This window comes from Lepisosteus oculatus, chromosome 4 (assembly GCF_040954835.1).
Source record: "Lepisosteus oculatus isolate fLepOcu1 chromosome 4, fLepOcu1.hap2, whole genome shotgun sequence".
Taxonomy (NCBI): domain Eukaryota; kingdom Metazoa; phylum Chordata; class Actinopteri; order Semionotiformes; family Lepisosteidae; genus Lepisosteus; species Lepisosteus oculatus.
The window spans coordinates 4,839,635-4,857,382 of NC_090699.1; the positions used below are offsets into that span (position 1 = coordinate 4,839,635).

General features: G+C 46.1%; 1 protein-coding gene and 1 long non-coding RNA gene across 2 annotated transcripts in view; one reads left to right on the forward strand and one right to left on the reverse strand.

Annotated features, from left to right (window-relative positions):
- The first annotated feature begins 710 nt into the window (after window positions 1–710).
- LOC138238103 (tryptase beta-2-like) lies at window positions 711–4,217 on the forward strand. Its single transcript, XM_069187985.1, has 5 exons — window positions 711–966; window positions 1,358–1,532; window positions 2,774–3,045; window positions 3,384–3,514; window positions 3,934–4,217. Exons 1-5 carry the CDS (start codon window positions 918–920, stop codon window positions 4,093–4,095), a joined length of 789 nt encoding a protein of 262 aa, XP_069044086.1. The 5' UTR covers window positions 711–917; the 3' UTR covers window positions 4,096–4,217.
- A 9,884-nt stretch (window positions 4,218–14,101) lies between these two features.
- Window positions 14,102–17,748, reverse strand: part of LOC138238118 (uncharacterized) — an 84,987-nt gene continuing 81,340 nt past the window's right edge. Inside the window, exon 2 of the long non-coding RNA XR_011189277.1 lies at window positions 14,102–15,054. This is a non-coding gene — a long non-coding RNA (uncharacterized lncRNA). The remainder of the gene's footprint in view (window positions 15,055–17,748) is intronic.

A 17,748-nucleotide genomic window follows, 5' to 3' on the forward strand; every position in this document is an offset into this window, starting at 1 on the left:
AAGTGTTCCTGAAAGATCCAACATCTGCAGCTCATCTGTCTGCAATCACTCAGACGGTCCAGGTCAGGGCTGTCCAGTCCTGGTCCTGGAGGGGTCAGTCAGTGTGTCTGAAGCAGGGCTGTCATGTCCTGGTCCTGGAGGGGTCAGTGTGTCTGCAGCAGGGCTGTCCAGTCCTGGTCCTGGAGGTTGCAGTCAGTGTGTCTGCAGCAGGACTGTCCAGTCCTGGTCCTGGAGGGGTCAGTCAGCATGTCTGTAGAAGGGCTGTCCAATCCTGGTCCTGGAGGGGTCAGTCAGTGTGTCTGCAGCAGTGCTGTCCAGATGCCGGTCATTGTGTCTGAAGTGGGGTTGGTCCTGGAGGGGTCGGTCTGTGTGTCTACAGGTCAATTCAAAGCTGAAAGACACAAAAAGCTGTCAGAAGCAGGAAAATGTTTGAATTTGTCCTGATAAGCCTAAAAAATAAAAATGAACTTTCATGAGTCCAGACTCACAGTGACCTTTAACCCCTGAGTGAAGACACTAGAGCACTGAAGGACTGGAGACCAGGGCTGGAGAATAGTTTTCGCAGCTCCTGTGTCCTCTGGGTGTCTTCTCAGCTGAGCTCTCTGAGGTGCTGACTCAGACTCTGTGGTCTGTACTCTGTGGGCCCACTTGTTTTTGTGTGCTTTTGTTTCCTGTGGGAGTGGTTTGTATCAAGGTATGTATATATATAAAATGCCTCAAGGGTGTTTGATACAACAGGAGGGAGAGTCGTCTTCTGTCTACTGCAGTAGTTGGGGTGGGTCAGTCCTCTGTGTCCAGCACTAGTTAGGGAGGGACTGTCCTCTGTGTCCAGCACTAGTTAGGGAGGGACTGTCCTCTGTGTCCAGCACTAGTTAGGAGGGACCATCTGTTTGCAGTGAGACATTAGAAGAGTGAAGATGCTTTTCCTGCAGCTGCTGTTTGGGATCCTGATCCTGGACTCTGAAGGTAAGAGCAGAGCTATTCTACTACTGACTGTTACTGCTCTTGTTCCTGCTTCTGTTAAAACTCATCACACTAATAATAAGCAAAACCACCTGGATGTTCCCAGTCTGGAATCATTCTGTCTGCAATCAGCACGACAGACCACTGTCTCCTGTGTCCAGCTCTCCTCTGTCCAAGGGCTCTATACTGGTTAGTCAGGGTGTGAAGGAGGGACAGTGGTCCTGGATGACCGATCTCAAGACAGTTCTGTATGAACCCCTCTGTCTCTCTCCAGTGTCCAGCTCTCCTCTGTCCAGGAGCTCTATAGAGGTCAGTCAGGGGGTGAAGGAGGGACAGTGGTCCTGGATGACTGGTCTCAAGCCTGTTCTGTATTATCCCCTCTGTGTCTCTCCAGTGTCCAGCTCTCTTCTGTCCAGGAGCTCTATAGTGGGAGGTCAGGAGGCACTGAAGGGAAAGTGGCCCTGGATTGCCTTTATTGAAATTGTGAGGTTTAATAATAGAATTGAAAACTGCGATGGCACCCTCATCAGTGATCACTGGGTTCTGTCTGCGGCCCACTGCTTTAACAAGTGAGTGTCTGTGTCTCACGGATTTCATACCTGAGTCTGTGTCTCACTGATTCCATGCCTGAGTCTCTTTGTCTCACGGATTTTATGCCTGAGTCTCTGTGTCGCACTGATTTCACGCCTGAGTCTCTGTGTTTCACTGATTTTATGCATGAGTCTCTGTGTCTCATGGATTTTACACCTGAGTCTCTGTGTCTCACTGATTTCAATCCTGAGTGTCTGTGTCTCACCGATTTCATGCCTTAGTGTCTGTTATTTGCTTTTCACCTGCTCTTGTTTCTCTCTCTACTGGAGGTCTGTCAATCTCCCTGTCATATCCTTGGTCCTTTAGGCTGTGCTGTCCTATTTGTGTGTGCATGTCTTTGTGTTTGTCCCTCTGTCTGTCCCTTTCTGTCTGTGCACCTGTCTCTCTTGTGACTTTCACGGTAACCTGTCTCTCTCTCTCAGCACTGTCACTGTTACTTTTCCATATCTTATGTATGTCAATGATACTTGTTTCACTCTCTCATGACCCATACTGCTACTCCTCTCTCTCAGGGTTGTCACTGCTACTTGTCTCTCTCTCTCTCCTGACTGTCACTGTTACCTTTCTCTCTCTCCTGACTGACGCTGTTACCTGTCTCTCTCTCTCCTGACTGTCACTGCAACCTGTCTCTCTCTTCTGACTGGCACTGTTACCTGTCTAGCTGTCTCTCTCTCCTGACTGTCAGTGTTACCTGTCTCTCTCTCTGTCACGATATTAGTTCCCCCTCCTTAAGGGTGCTCCAGCCCTTTTACTTAAGGCTTTATTCTCTGCACCTGTTCCCTATTCCCAGCCCACCTTAAAAGCCAGGCGCTGACGCTCATCCGGGCTCTGCTCTGATTTTATATCGTGCGAGTCCAGGACCTGGAAGCGTCTGGTCCCGTTAAGGTTTTAATCTCGGTTCCCTTTCCTGTTCCCTGTCCGCCGGTTCCGTCCCGGCTTTCGTGGTTTTTAATCCTTCTTCTGATGGATCTCCTGGTTTTGGACTTTCTCGTGTGTTTTAGGATTTTCCCTAAGGACTACTCTCGGATTGTTCGCCTCGGCCACACCTCCCCCGTGCACCAGCGCACCTTGGACACGCCCCCTTGTCTTCAGCCCCGTTTTCCTGCATGACGTTTCCCTAGTGTTTCCCCACTCCGTCGGACTGTGTCGTCTGCATAGGGTCCGGAAAGAACTGTTCGTTACACTCTCAGGACTGTTGCTTCATTGTTTGCTTTTGCAGACATGACAGACTGAGAGACTCCAAGGTGACTCTGGGCCGTTACCAGCTGTCGAAGCCCAGCAACAATGAGCAGGTCTTCTCAATAAGGAATGTCATCGTTAACGGGAACTTCAGTGATATCATGACAGGGAACGACATCGCCGTGGTGGAGCTGGAGGGGAGAGCGTCCCTCAATGGCTACGTCAAGCCTCTCGCCCCACAAAACCTGCACACAGACTTCACCAGAAACTCCAACTGCTGGCTGGTGGGCTGGGGCAACATGGACAGCAACGGTAGGTGATCCCAGGGGCTGCTGGGTAGGTGCCTCTCTGGCCAGGGCAACATCAACAGCAATGGTAGGTGATCCCAGGGGCTGCTGGGTAGTTGTTTCCCTAGTTTCCCTTGTTTCCCTCTGCTTTTCCTCGTACCACCATCCACTGTCTCCTCTGTGTGTTGTAACTGTGTTTTGTCTTGTGTATTCTTTTTATTTATCGTTGTTCTGTAAAGCGCTTTGAGAAGCCACCTTTAAAGGCGCTATATAAACTAAACTTTTTTATTATTATTATTATTATTATTATTATTTAAAGACGCAGGCCATCTATTGTCCCAAAATTGTGTCCTGTGTCTGCAGTTCCCCTTCCAGAGCCCAGGACTCTGCGCAACGTGAACCTCCCTGTTCTGTCGAAGGAAGAGTGTGAGGATTACTGGCCGGTTAAAGGTGGAATGGTCTGCGCTGGAAGAGGAGCAGTGGGAGGCTGCTCTGTGAGTCACAGGGGCAACTGAAGACACAGTAGGACTTTAGGACAGAGAACTACAGCATCAGAGCAGCAGAGCTGTAGGACAGAGAGCAGTGGAGCTGTAGAGCTGTAGGACAGAGGGCAGTAGAGCTGTAGAGATGTACATCAGAGGGCAGTGGAGCTGTAGGCTTGTAGGACTGAAAGTTGTAGAGCTGTAGGACTCAGGAGTGTAGGACATCAGGTCACAAAGCTGTTGGACCATAGAACACAGAACTGTAAAGGTGTAAGATGGTGAAATGTAGAACTGAGGGAGAGAGAGGCTTTTAGACTACAGGGCTGAGGGACTGTTAAGCAAAAGAAAGGAAGAGTTAGTTGGCTCTCTTTGCCCCTGACAGCTTCTCTCCTTCTCTCCCCCTGTCTCCCTCTCCATCACTCTCTCTGCAGGGTGACTCTGGGGGTCCCCTGGTCTGTGAGAAGGCCAGTCACTGGGTCCAGGTGGGATTGGTCAGCTATGGCCAGGCAAACTGCTCTCCTCCCTTGAAGCCCACAGTCTTCACTCAGGTCTCCAGCTACAGGAACTGGATCAAGAAAAAAACTGGTGTCTGACCTGCAGACAGCACCCCCACCTGGCTGGGTGTGTCGCCTCATCCTCTGCTTTAACAATCTGATACTCTGCCTGCTGTGAGAGATCAGTAATCCTGCGACTCTGTCAACAGCTCAATAAAACTGCAAGCATTCAGATTCCTTGATTCATTTTTTTTAGTGAAAAAGGTGGGACACTGAGGGACCAGGACAGACATCACACTGAGGGACCAGGACAGACATCACACTGACCGACGAGGACAGACATCACACTGAGTGACCAGGACTTGCTCAACATTACTGTGATTTTCCTCTGCCTTCTGTGAGATTTGAAGTCCAGGAAACTCTGCTGCTCTGAGCTGAGCTGTGGTCTGCTCTTGAGAGAACGGTGTCTCTCGGGGCAGGACGAGCAGACCAGTGATAGATAGCAGATACCGTAATTGTGTCAGGGGGCTGCGGTCTGGCAGTCAGTCCTCTCTGTCTGCGTTCTGCACTGACGCAGGAGGAGCTGTGAGAGTACAAGACTGTCACAAACTAGGTCACAAACTAGAGCAGGCCTTTCTGCCCATCTAGGCCCTCTGGGAGTTAGGAGCTAATTAATCTAGATGTCTCACCCAGCTGGTTCTTGAACAAAGCTCGGTTATCGGCTTCAACAACATGGGTGGGCAGCTTGTCCCACACCTCCACCACTCTTTGAGCAAGGAAGTTCTTGCTGTCCTGATTGAAGGATCTCTTCCAGCTGCAACTCGAGAAAAGCCAGGGTTTTAACTTCAATGACAGAGCGGGATTGCTTGTTCCACACTCCCACTGCCCCCTGTGTAAAGAAACAAACAGTGCTTTGCTGTCCTGCATGAGTATCGAGCTCACAACTCTCAGATTATGATACTGATGACTATTTGCTGCGCTGGAGAGCCTGGACTCTGCTCTTAAACGAGGCTAGATGGTAGCATCTAAGGTGTTGAGCAAGTTACAAGTTGAGCAAGGTTTGTCCTGGGCTCAACTTGTAACTTGTCCTTTCTCTCAGGGCTGAACAGAGCCAGTTACTGTCTTCATGAGTCCAGATTCACAGTGACCTCTAACCCCTGACTGAAGACACTAGAGCACTGAAGGACTGGGGCTCTCAGGGCTGAACAGAGCCAGTTACTGTCTTCATGAGTCCAGAGTCACGGAGTTTAAAGAGAAGGAATAATGTATTAACTGATTCTCCCTCTGTAGGGAGACTCTGGAGGTCCTCTGGCCTGTAAGAAGGAGGACGAGTGGGCCTTGGCTGGGATTGTGAGCTTTGGAAGAGGTTGCGCTCGGCCCAACTTCCCTGGGGTCTACACCCGGGTCTCCAGCTACAGGACCTTGGTGCAGGAGAACAGTGTTCTGCAGCTCAAACCGCGAGCTTGCGGGAGCTCCCACCCACAGTCAAACCCTCGAGCCCCAGCGGGTCTGTAGAGACAGCCGAGGATGGCCCCATGCTCCGGTTGCACTCTGAACCCCTCCTGTCTGGAAGATCGGGGCAGGCTTTGCAGCTGAAGCCCTGAGTGCGAGGTCAGGCGAAGACTCTGCCCCCTTTTCTGTTTCAATGCACTCGTCGTCTCAGATCATACCAAGGGCCGATGGGGACCAATTATTTTAAATGGCTCCTTCTCGGTTGCGAGCTTTCTTATTGTCTTAATGAATATTCTGATCTGAAGTCTGTACGTGCATACGCTTGATTGAGGGGTCAGATCTAAGGCCAGTCTGGGTGTCTCCTTCCCTGGTCAGTTACTAAATTGTGAAGTGTTTTCTGTGGGGTTGACCTTACACTGGCTGTAGCAGAGTGGGAGTACAGGAGCATGGGACTATATTGCATTGCAATATGGGAGAGTAGGAGTATGGGAGCACAGGAGTCTGGGATTTTGGGAGTCTAGGAGTGTCGGACAGTGATGCTATGGGGTGAAGTAGAGTATGGAATTATAGGAGTATAGAAGTAAGAGAGTATAATAATATGGGAGTATAGGCATATGGGAGTGTGGAAGTACAGAATTATAGGAGTTTTGGAATATAGGAATACTGGAGAATGGGAGTATGAGAGTTTGGGATTAAAGCTGTATGGGAGTCTGGAAGTATGGAATTCAGGAGTATGGGAAAATGAGGGTATAGGCACATGGGAGTACAGGATGATAGGAATATGGGACTATTGGAGTCTGGGGGTATAAGAGTATGGCATTTCCAGAGTATAGGAGTAACTTAGCAGCTTTCCTCTCTGCCTGCTCATGATCACAGTCTGGGTCACTTCACACTGTGAAGGTATCTAATTTTAATTTTTTAATTTCTCTTTTATTAGTAAAATCCCTACAGACTGGAATCCAAAGCACAGTCATATATGTTTGGAGCAGCAATAAGACATGGTCGTCATGCGCTGGATAAGCACAGACCTTTAATTGTGCAGTTTCTCCTGCCTTTCGCTATCATTAACGTTAAAAGTTAAATGTTATTGCACTCATGATTAAATCATGACTAACTCAACGTCTTTTTTAAGGTGTAGTGGGGGGGGGGTTGTGAATTCGACTCAACTCAGGGGTGATCAATAAGAATTTCTCGAGAGGCTGTTCCCCTCTTCCCCCCTTCTGGCGTTGCCTCACTGCCCGTTGGGGGAATGAGTTCGTTAATGACTGGGCGCATTTCCGTCCTTAAACCACACATCTGGTCATCTTGCACAAGCTACTCTGCCCCTTGTCAGGCTGCAGCCATTACTTAATCATTTGTTAATAAACCATAGATAGAAAAACGTGTTCGGCATCAGTGGTGCAGTGGTGAGAATGTCCTCACAGAGCTGGGGCTGTGGGCTCAGGTTCTGGGGTGCTGTGTGTGTGGAGGTCTTCTTGTGTTTGCTTGAGTTACCTCCTGGAGGTCCACTTTCCTCCAGCAGCCCAGAGATATCCCGGGAGACTAAGTGACTTTGAGCTAACTGGCCCCCTGTGCTCATGTCTGTGTCTGTGTGCTGCCCCATGATGGACTGGACTCTCTGCCTGATGGGATAGGCTCTGCCCCCCCGCAACCCAGAAGCAGATGTAGAGCTGAGAAAATAGATGGATAATTCCAAATTTTGGGGGGAATCCTCAGACTAAAGACATACTCCCCAAATTTGCAGATGCATTTTTAGAAGAGGGAGACAGATTTCCATTATCTTTTGGGCACCCAATTTATATAAGAAGGGAGATCATTAGCATTTTAGCATTAGTATTAGCAGTATTAAAAGTATTATCAGTGTTAGTATCAGTACTAGTATCAATTGTAGTATTAGTTTCTATAGTTTATCAGCAGCTATATCACTCTGCAGCACAGCACTGGCAGCCCACTGGAGCTCAGCAGTGTGAGGCTGGTCAGTACCTGGAGAGGAGACTCCTGGGAAAGCTGAGGCTGCTGCTGGAAGAGGTGTTAGTGGGGCCACCAGGAGGCGCTCACCCTGTGGTCTGTGTGGGTCCTAATGCCCCAGTATAGTGATGGGGACACTAGATTGTAAAAAGGTGCTGTTCTTCGGATAAGACGTAAAACCGAAGTTCTAACCCTCTGTGGTCACTAAAAATCCCAGGGTGTTTCTCGAAAAGAGTATGGGTGTAATCCAAGCATCCTCCCCAAATTTCCCATTGGCCCTTACCAGTCATGGCCTCCTAATAATCCCCATCTCTGAACTGGCTTCATCACTCTGCTCTCCTCCCCACTGATAGTTGGTGTGTTGTGAGCATTCTGGTGCACTATGGCTGCCGTCGCATCATCCCGGTGGGGCTACACACTGGTGGTGGTGGAGGGGAGTCCCCATTACCTGTAAAACGCGTTGAGTGGAGACTCCAGAAAAGCGCTATATAAGTGTAAGCAATTATAATTATTAATTAGTTTCTGTGTTAGTGTTAGTATCAATTTTGGTATCAGTATTAGTCCCTGCATTAGTACCACAATCAGTATTAATATCAGTATCATTATTAATATCGGTTTTTGCATGAAGATTAATATAAGTATTGTCATCCATCTATATTTCTATAGTTTTACCAGCTGTAGATTCTAGTATTCTAGGTTTAAATATGAAGAAAGATGTGAAGACAGGGGTTTGAATTTAATCCTTTCTGTAGGGGGTTTAGACTTCTAAGTCACAAGCTGGGGTTTATGGCAGGAAAGGGGGTTCACTGATAAGGATTGCAGATGCAAGCTAGGAACCCCCCTGGGTGTAATCTTAAACTGACCATTTGTCCAGAACATCGTAAACTGGCCAAATACCATGAACCCCCCTCTTTACCATCAGACCGAGTGACGTCAGAAACGGAGAAGAAAACACTATATAACCCAAAAGTTGGTACCAGTACGGTGAACAATACTTCGGTTTTGTTGTTTCTTGCGGGAAACAAGACTTCGGCTTTATTGTTCCTTGCATGCAATAAACTCATCAGTTTTACTTCATCTCGGGATCAAGAACCTTATTCGTTCTGTTACAACAAATATTTTCAGTGTGATTGTTAGTATCAACAGCAGCAGAAATATTTAAAAGAATCCTGGCTCACGATTTCACAAAGTTGTAATTTAAGGGTTTTTTTTCTTCTGAAGCTGCAAGAGGTTTGCACAAGCTGTGCTGAAGAAACCAATCCGTTATCGACCACAAATCTGGCAACGTTTCACAAAGGAGAGATTGGCTCCCTCGGTCCCCTGCCAACGGCCCGCGGTTGAGAAACCAGACCGCAGCCCTGATTCAGCAGGATTCAGGATTCCCCTCTCTGCCTCTCGCTGCTCTCGCTGTTTCCTGGAGCTGTTGATTCATAGAAACCATGACTTCCTGGATGGGCAACTAGAGCTGAAGACTACAAGCCAGAACTACAAATACCAGGAAGCTGTGTGGCACCAGAGGGCCAACTGACAGTTTCACGGGGGTGATGGCTCACAGAGGTTTTCCACTGGCCCTTTCACTAGCTTGTGTATACAGTATAAGGCCTTGGCAAAGACAGTCCTAGTGCCTTTGTTTACAGATTGGAATCTATTTGGGATACATTGAAGGAAGTAAGTTGAAAGGGAAGGGACTTTTGGGGGGCTGAAAAAGAATTCTGTAGGAGAGGTTTTGTAGTTCAAAGGTCAGAGGAAAATATGTTCTTTAGGAAAGTAATCAGCTTCAGTTTAATTGTTAAAGCCTTGAATAGAATTGCAGTTACAAATAGTAGGTAAGAACTCACCTGCAGTGCCAAGAGGTCATTAAAGCCATAACCTCTCTTGAACTTCTGAATTGCTTGGATGCTCTTCCGCTTTGTGGACATCTGGAAGTTTTAGCACTGTCCACTACACTTACTACTCCAGCAGCCCTACTCTTACTGACAGTGTCCTGGGATCTGTACTGACCAGCAGTCAGGACACCCCTACTCTTACTGACAGTGTCCTGGGGTCTGTACTGACCAGCAGTCAGGACACCCCTACTCTTACTGACAGTGTCCTGGGGTCTGTACTGACCAGCAGTCAGGACACCCCTACTCTTACTGACAGTGTCCTGGGACTTGTACTGACCAGCAGTCAGGACAGCCCTACTCTTACTGACAGTGTCCTGGAATCTGAACTGAGCAGCAGTCAGGACAGCCCTACTCTTACTGACAGTGTCCTGGGATCTGTACTGACCAGCAGTCAGGACACCCCTACTCTTACTGACAGTGTCCTGGGATCTACTGACCAGCAGTCAGGACAGCCCTACTCTTACTGAGAGTGTCCTGGGATCTACTGACCAGCAGATTAGACAGTATTTTAGGAAAAAATGTTTTTTTAAGGGGGAAACTGCTTTAGGGGTATTGTGACATTTGTACTGTGACTCCCGAGATGAACATCCCCCAGCCAGGGGCCGCTGTCCTCACATCTCTGTGTGATCCTTTATCCAGGCCCTGTAGCTGGAGACCCGGGTGTAGATTCCGGGGGACAGCGGGACGGCACAGCGGAGCCCGAAGCTGACGATCCCGGCCTGGATCCAGGGGCTATTCTTGCCCTTCTGACAGACCAGGGGGCCCCCAGAGTCGCCCTGCAGAGAGAGCAGGGAGAGTCGGGGGTGAGAGGTCAGGGAGGTCAGTCGAGTGCAAGGACTTGCTCTGGCACAGGTATAAAGTGATCATTCGCACGAGATGTCGGCAGGATTCCAGCTGCCGAATTCTGAAGTAAGATAAAATCACCTTTTTAGCCATATATAATTTCTAGCATTAGGAATTTGTCTTTTCACAGACCCCAGCTTGCTCTCCCTGAGAGACGCAGACAGAGAGAGAAGCTGGGGGTCAGAGTGCAGTGTCAGCCATTTATACAGCACCCCTGGAACAGCTAGGGCTAAGGGCCTTGCTCAGCTCAGGGGCCCAATGGAGTAGGATTCCTCTGCTGGCCACAGGAACAGATCCCAAGACGAATGTAAGCTGTGAGAGGGATTTCGGAATCTTTGACAATTTACTTCAAGTTAAGGCCAGAGCAACAGCAATAGCTGTCGAGGGTTTGATCATGTTTAAGGAGAACAGGTCTTGGCAGTGGCTTGAAAAACTAGATTCTGGAGTTTTATCTCAAGCTAGAGTATCAGTTCAAGAGCAGAGGGCTGTGTTTTGTGAGAGGATGGCTAGGATAACAGATGCCAGGTTGCAGACACTTAGAGAGAAGAAGGAAAAAAAGATAGAAAAGGAAACGAGATATAAAGACAAAAGAAGCACTAGCAGTAGAGATAGGAAAGTAGGGGGGACTTTGGAACAGTGAGGAAGAAATAGACGAGCAACTGAGGAATTTAGATGAGGACAAGTAGCTTCCTGCAGTTACAGCACAGTTGAGGTTTAGGAGATTTGTAATAGGAATGAAAAATGAAAATGGAGTTTTCAATTTTTCAAAGGATGGGAAAAGGCTTAGTCTAGAACAGCTGAATGGGAATTTAAAAAGTGTTGTCTGCAGGCCAGAGGAAATCCCAGGTACATCTAGAGAAGAAAAAGATTATTGTTTGGCACCATCAGAACATATTGTTGAAGAAAAGGCAGAGTTTTTAAAGGAGGCTGTTAAGCAGCATTTTAAGGCTAGAGATCTAGGTAGAAAAAGGGTCGGTATGGAAAGATGAAGAATTCCTATGTTAATTCAACCAGAACACTTGTTAGGAAAGACAGTTAGACATGCTTTTGACGAGAAGGTAGAAAGGTGTGGTACAAGGGCACGGTCGCTGAAATGAGACTAGATGGCCAGGAGAATATTTTTAAAATAAAATATGGATTTAGAAAAATGTGGTGGTTTGCTTTGTGGAAAGATTACATGGATAGTTATTTAGAATTGCTTCCTGTTTGTGCAAAGGACTTTGTAGGCAAGAAAATAGAGCACATTTGTGAGTAGCGAAGATGGGGGTGAATGTTGGTGGCCAGGCAGGGTAGTCCGTGTAAATAGAACAGGAGACTTGTTTGTTGTGGATTATGTAGAGGAGGGTGATGATGAAGTTCGTGGCATAATTGAGTATCCATTGTTAGATGATCACATTGATAATGAGGTGAGGATTGTTGCTTAGGTTTTTTAGGTTCTGAGCAGTTGCTAATGTTACACTGTGTGACAGATGCAGATAATCTTGAGGAACACGAATAGGAAACCATCTTGTAGCTGATGCTGATGCGCCCGGGAGGCTGGTGAAAAGCAGATCTCTGGAGCCAGCGTCTTAAGATATCTGTATTTGTAGATACCTAGGGGGTAAATGAATTGGAAAACATGCAGATTATGGATGCTGATGTGCCAGGGAGGTCAAAAGGCTGATCGCTGGAGCCAGCAATACGAAATTACTCCTCTCTGTGCAACTGCTGATGTAACTTCCCCATGCCTTCTGATAGCTGGTTTCCAGCACTGTATATAGTTACTTGTTAGTTATAATTTCTTAAAACATTCACATGATTATTCATTGTTCATTGTTATTCATTGAATATGTTTGCTGTTCATTTACAGTTTAAAAACTTTTATGGTTTATCTTATGATGTAGCTGTGATAATGCCTTTTTTCCCCCATCAGGTCCAAAGAAAGTGTATGTCCTCAGCGACTCTATGTTGCGGGGCCTGGAAAAACTGACGCCAGCAGAGCAGGTGTGGCTGCACTTTGGCACAACACTGCAGCGTAGTGCCCACCAGCACCTGTACCACCTCCAGGCCCTGACAGAGGATATATTACTGATCGTTCACATAGGGACAAATAACATAGCCCAGGGTGACTCACCCTATGACATCCTTAGAGCTGTGAAATGGCTGACTGTGGCAGTAAGGAGAGCATCTCCTTGTAAGGTTCATATTGCAATTTGCAGCTCTGCAGTGACTCATTTACGGCTGGAGCTGTGAAGGACGTTTACTGGGCTTCTCAGATGCACCACGAGCAGCTCCTCAGGGGCAACAGAGGGCTTCTGAAGAATAAGCAGCCCATTGCTCAGTCCTTTGCTGCTGATGGGCTTCATCTCAGGGCCAATGGGCAAAGGAGCATTTTATTTATTTTATTTCTCCTTGTTTTAGAACTTTAATTTGATGTGCAGTATTTTATTGTATTACTGCCACGTTTTATTGCAGAATTTACTTTTTTGTTTACTTTCATTCTGTGATGTTTTTATTTTGTCAGACCCAATGCACATTTGACCAAAGTCTTGTACTGTAAAGAATCACTTTTTACAAGATATGGATAAAGGTGTAACAATTTATTCTAATGCAATTTTGATATTAATTCCCGTATTTGTCATTTATACTGTAGCGCCACGCTGAGAACAGCACCTGGGGGCGGGACTACGGGACTGTATATAGTGGAACGGAGGCTGGGAGACTGTGTGTGTGTGTGTGTGTGTGTGTGTGTGTGTGTGTGTGTGTGTGTGTGTGTGTGTGTGTGTAGAGCTGTAACCCCTGTCCCTGTCCCTGTGTGTGTGTGTGTGTGTGTGTGTGTGTGTGTGTTAGTGTGGGTGCAGTACTGTAACCCCTGTCCGTGTGTTAATGTGTGTTAGTGTGTGTGTGGTGCTGTAAACCCTGTCCCTGTGTGTGTACCTTTGTACCTTTTCCTGGTTCTGGTTATTAAATGTGTTGTTCTTGAGTCCTGAGTCCTGTGCCTGCTCCATTCCGTACCGAAACCCACGGTCATTACAATATTTTGGATTATGTATATTAAATCATTTTAGAATTTATACGACCACATTAAACTGTCACATAATATTTACAAAATGCAATCGAGAATAATTTTGTGTGTTTTGTATGGATTAAACCTTTCCAAAACCTATAAATCATTAAAGATGATTAAAAACAATTTTCCACAATAATATAATTAATATCATTTTAGGAAGTACAATAAGATCCTTCATTGTTTGACGATATTATCAAATGATCAGTCTAATTGGTGAAAAAGATCTCGTTTCTTTAATGATAAATTAAAAACAAAATTACATTGGTGATAAATTAAAAAAACTAAGTTATAGAGACAGACGCGGTCGGTGCCATAAGCACTCCAGGCAGCAAGAACAGAGCTCAGTGGGCGAGGCGTTGCTTTCTCGACCTCTGACTGGAAAAAAAGACCTCTTGATGTGGATCACGCACAGGGAGAGAGGAGGGTGATTTTCTCTGTACGAAACGCGTGTTGCGTTTATGAAATTCAAGTATTTTAAACATTTCATGAAAAAGTAAAAAAAAAATTACAGCTTACACAAAGATTCTAAGCTGGAAGCTGGAATCACGAGGAAGAAAAAATACCCATTTTTTGCTTGTAAAAACTGTTTTTTAACTAAACCCGTTTTTTAGAGCTTTTAAAGTGTCGCTATGCCTAAGTAAGGCAGGGACACGTCATTCTTTCTTATTTTTTATGTTTGTTTTTTTTTTTAAAAAAACAGTTGTCCAGTATGCTTAAGGGCAGCTGGGTAATAGACTGGCTATAGCTGCTCACAGACACAGTGTTGGATGTGAGCTACAACTCCCATAAACACCCTGAGTCACTTCCTGACAGCATTTACATCATAGTCCCTATTCCGCCTGGCTGTGGTGACGTCAGCGAGTGCCTCCCACTTCTGGCAGCTTCACAGTCACTGGGGCGTACAGGATTTCTTTTTTTAAACTTTATTTTCTCAAAAATTCAAGAAAAAAACTAGTAGGGTTTCCAGAGATACTGTATATACAAGTCAAGAGTACAGTCAGCAGGCTGGTAGCAAGGTGTATCTCCCTCTCTTGTACGTGTTATTCCTCCCTGTAATATAACGTTTAAACACAACACAACATTGTCATCATTTAAAATATTTCAGGTGGGCAGCTGCGTCAGCATGCGTAGTCTGCAAAGGAACAAGTAATAGGTTTATTCCATGCTGAAAAGAGAAGAGAGACACACCTAAAGAAGGCTTCACAGCCGAAACATTGTGTTTTCTCTCTTCTCTTTTCAGCATGGAATAAACCTATCATCTAAAATGAATATTTTATTATAGTTATACATTATCTTACTCGGAGAGTCAGCCTGTTCATGAGTCAGTGACGGGTTAAATCTCCACACTGACAGCAGGCAGCAGCTCAAGGTCTTTATAACATTCATCAGTCCAGAAGACAGGATAGATCTTCTCCCCCCGAGTGAAGACCATGTCAGTGAAAGTGTAGAGATGAGCTCTGGACTCCACTGTGTAAAAGGAGACCTTCCTCTCCTCAATATCCACACACACCCCCAACTTCCTGGGCTGCAGACTGAGGGGAAGATCAGTCTCAGGGTCAGTGAGAGCAGAAAAACCAGGGTTAACATCCAGACACCAGTAACCCTGCTGGGGAGAGAAGCTGAAATCTCCTTTCCTCTCTGCAGACTCTCTGGTCACTCCTATTATCCACCTGTCATTCACTTCCACCTCCCAATAGTGTCTCCCTGAGGTGAAGGCCTCCCTGCTCACAACACATTCCCAGAAATCAAATCTGTAACGACTGTCAGAGAGACTCTTCCCCTGTCCCCATCTCACTCTCTTCCCATCCTCAGACAGGCTGAGCTGACAGTGAGCTGTATCAGGGTCCAGAGTCACAGCAGCTGGGGAATAAAACAGCAAACATCACAACAGGCTCCTGAATTACATTCAAATTAAACAAAATTCTACCTGTGAAATATCTTTGCCCCCCAGCACACCAAGAGAGAAAAACAAGTAAATGACTAATTACTTCTCTTCCCTTCCAGAGAAACGAAATATTCTATTAGAGTATTACACATGCAAGTGATCTGTGATATCCTCTAAATACAAACCTTAAACACTTGTTTTCACAGCTTTCACAACTTTTTTTTTAGCTCAGGTGGGTAGCTGCATCAGCCTGCGTAGGCTGCAAAGGAACAGATTGGTTAATGAACTCAATCATCTTCTCCAGAAAAATACCATCAACACTCCTACGACTTCCACCAATCCTAACCTTGATATTATTATACCCTCTGACCTTTCTCTTTCATAGTATGAGCGATCTCTCCTCAGCAAAAGCCTCAGGTTTGTACCAGTCCCCAGGAAGCAGGACCCCCAGACCCGAGTCGACCTTCACCGATTTTACAGCAGGACTTGTCCCAGAGCACATTTTGTTGATGACTCCTCCTCACAGGCAGCTGACGACAACCCGGTTATTGATGTCATTAACAACGTTAATCCCAAACAGAGCTGTTGGACTCCCCCCTCCGGCTGTTTTCCACCAGTCGATTACTTCATTAACCAATGCACCAATCAAGCTCCCAAGACACTCTCTACACCCAGTAAACACAGGTCCAACCTCTCCCAAGGAGAAAATCAGGTGCTCCATTGTCTCCACAATAGAGATGATATCGTCATCAAAGCAGCGGACAAAGGAGGCACTGTTGTGGTGTGGCGAAAGGACCTTTATATTATTGAAGCCTCTAGATAGCTTTCCAACACTTCTGCCTACCTTCCTCTCCAACAGGATCCTACCACTGACTACCAAAGGAAGTGGTATCCACCATCCCCCTTATCAGCAGCAAGGAGCTCCCCAGGACCCGGACCTATACAAGTAATACATTGATGACTGCCTTGGTGCTGCTACATGCTCTAATGATCAGTTAGAGCACTTCCTGCATCACTTCACCAACTTCCACCCATTCCTCAAATATACAGTTAACATATCCTCCACTACTCTTCCGTTTCTAGACATCAACTTCTCCATTAACTACTCCCAACTCTCTACTTCAGTTTATTACAAACCCATGAATTCACACAGCTATCTCCTGTATAGCTTATTTCAACTCAAACACTCTAAAAACTCTCTCCCTTTTTCACAGTTCCTTTGGCTACATTGACTCTGCAGTGATGACATGGATTCCAAGAACCAAGCACTCAAAATGCACTCCCTTTACATCAACAGAGGATACCCAAGCAGTGTGATTGACAGGGCCCTCATCCGAGCCAAAAACACCCCTCAAACCATCGACTCAATCAGGAACTCCTGCCGTAACAACCGCATTCCTTTGGTGCTTCCCTACCATCCCCACACACTTCCTATCCCCAGGACTATTAACAACAACTTTTCCATCCTATAGGATGATCCCTCCATTGGGGCCCTCTTTTCTGATCGCCCCATCATCTCATATTGCTGACCACCTAATCTGCGCAACCTTCTTGTTCACAGCTCCCTTGACCGCCCTCAGCAACCATCCACACCAGGCACTTTCCCTTGCAACAGAGCTCGCTGTATCACCTGCAAGTACATATCTAACACCACACTCATTCAAGGCCCCTCAGGACAATTCCGGATCACCCAGATGGCATCTTGTACCTCCAGCAACCTTATTTACTGTATCTCTTGCAGTAAATGCCCATCCATCTACATCGGGGAAACAGGAAGGAGACTCAGAGACCGCTTCGGAGAACACGTCAGGGCTGTGAAGATTAAAGATTTCACTAAGTCCATAGTTTCACATTTCATGTGACCACATGACCACACTAATCTCTCCGTCTGCATTCTCAAAGAAGGATTTCTTAACTCCTATAGCAGAAAAATATCTGAAACTAAAATCATCCTGAGACTCGGTTCACACCTTCCCCATTCTGTCAATGAGCGACTTGTTTTTTTCTAATTCTCTCTATTCATTTGTAGGTTGATCTTCACTTCACCCCTCTCTTCACCTCTCTTGATTTAGCACCACCTGAGTGGCCTCTCTGCCTCTTCCTCTCTCCCAGCTTTTGTTCTCCCAAAGAAGGCTCCGTAGCCGAAAGGTTGTGGTTCCTTTCTTCTCTTTTCAGAATGAAATAAACCTATTGCGTGTTTTTTTAACTGACATTATAAAAAACATAGGACTGCAAGAGAAACTACAGCCTGACCACTCGTTTTCAAAATCTTAAAAACCCACCATAATAACCTGTATATTGTAAGAAACTAGACAGCTTGTCTTTTAAAAAGGTTTATTTCAAATCCCAGTTCAGCAGCTCGTTCATCTTCTCTACAACCATTTTCCTGACGATTCAGAATAAAAAAGTGCTGAATAAAAAGACTGCGTAATGCTCGTTTGTTACAGAAAAAATATATAATGGCAAAAGCAAAACCTTGCAGAAATATAAGAAAGCCTTCCCACTTACTTTGAAATTGTGAAGAAATATCCAAAGTTTTCAATTTAAACCAGAAATAACACATCCAGAAACCCGGAAAGAAAGACGAGAGAAACAGAGGCGCTCATACTGACTTCAGACTGCTCGCGCTCAGCTATCCGCCTCTCTGATAGGTGACACCAGCTGTCAAT

Coding starts and splice junctions, on each gene's coding strand:
- LOC138238103 (XM_069187985.1), top strand. CDS start 918: ATGCTTTTCCTGCAGCTGCTGTTTGGGATCCTGATCCTGGACTCTGAA. Junction 1,533..2,773: donor GCGGCCCACTGCTTTAACAA/GTGAGTGTCTGT, acceptor TTGCTTTTGCAG/ACATGACAGACTGAGAGACT. Junction 3,515..3,933: donor GAGCAGTGGGAGGCTGCTCT/GTGAGTCACAGG, acceptor CTCTCTCTGCAG/GGTGACTCTGGGGGTCCCCT.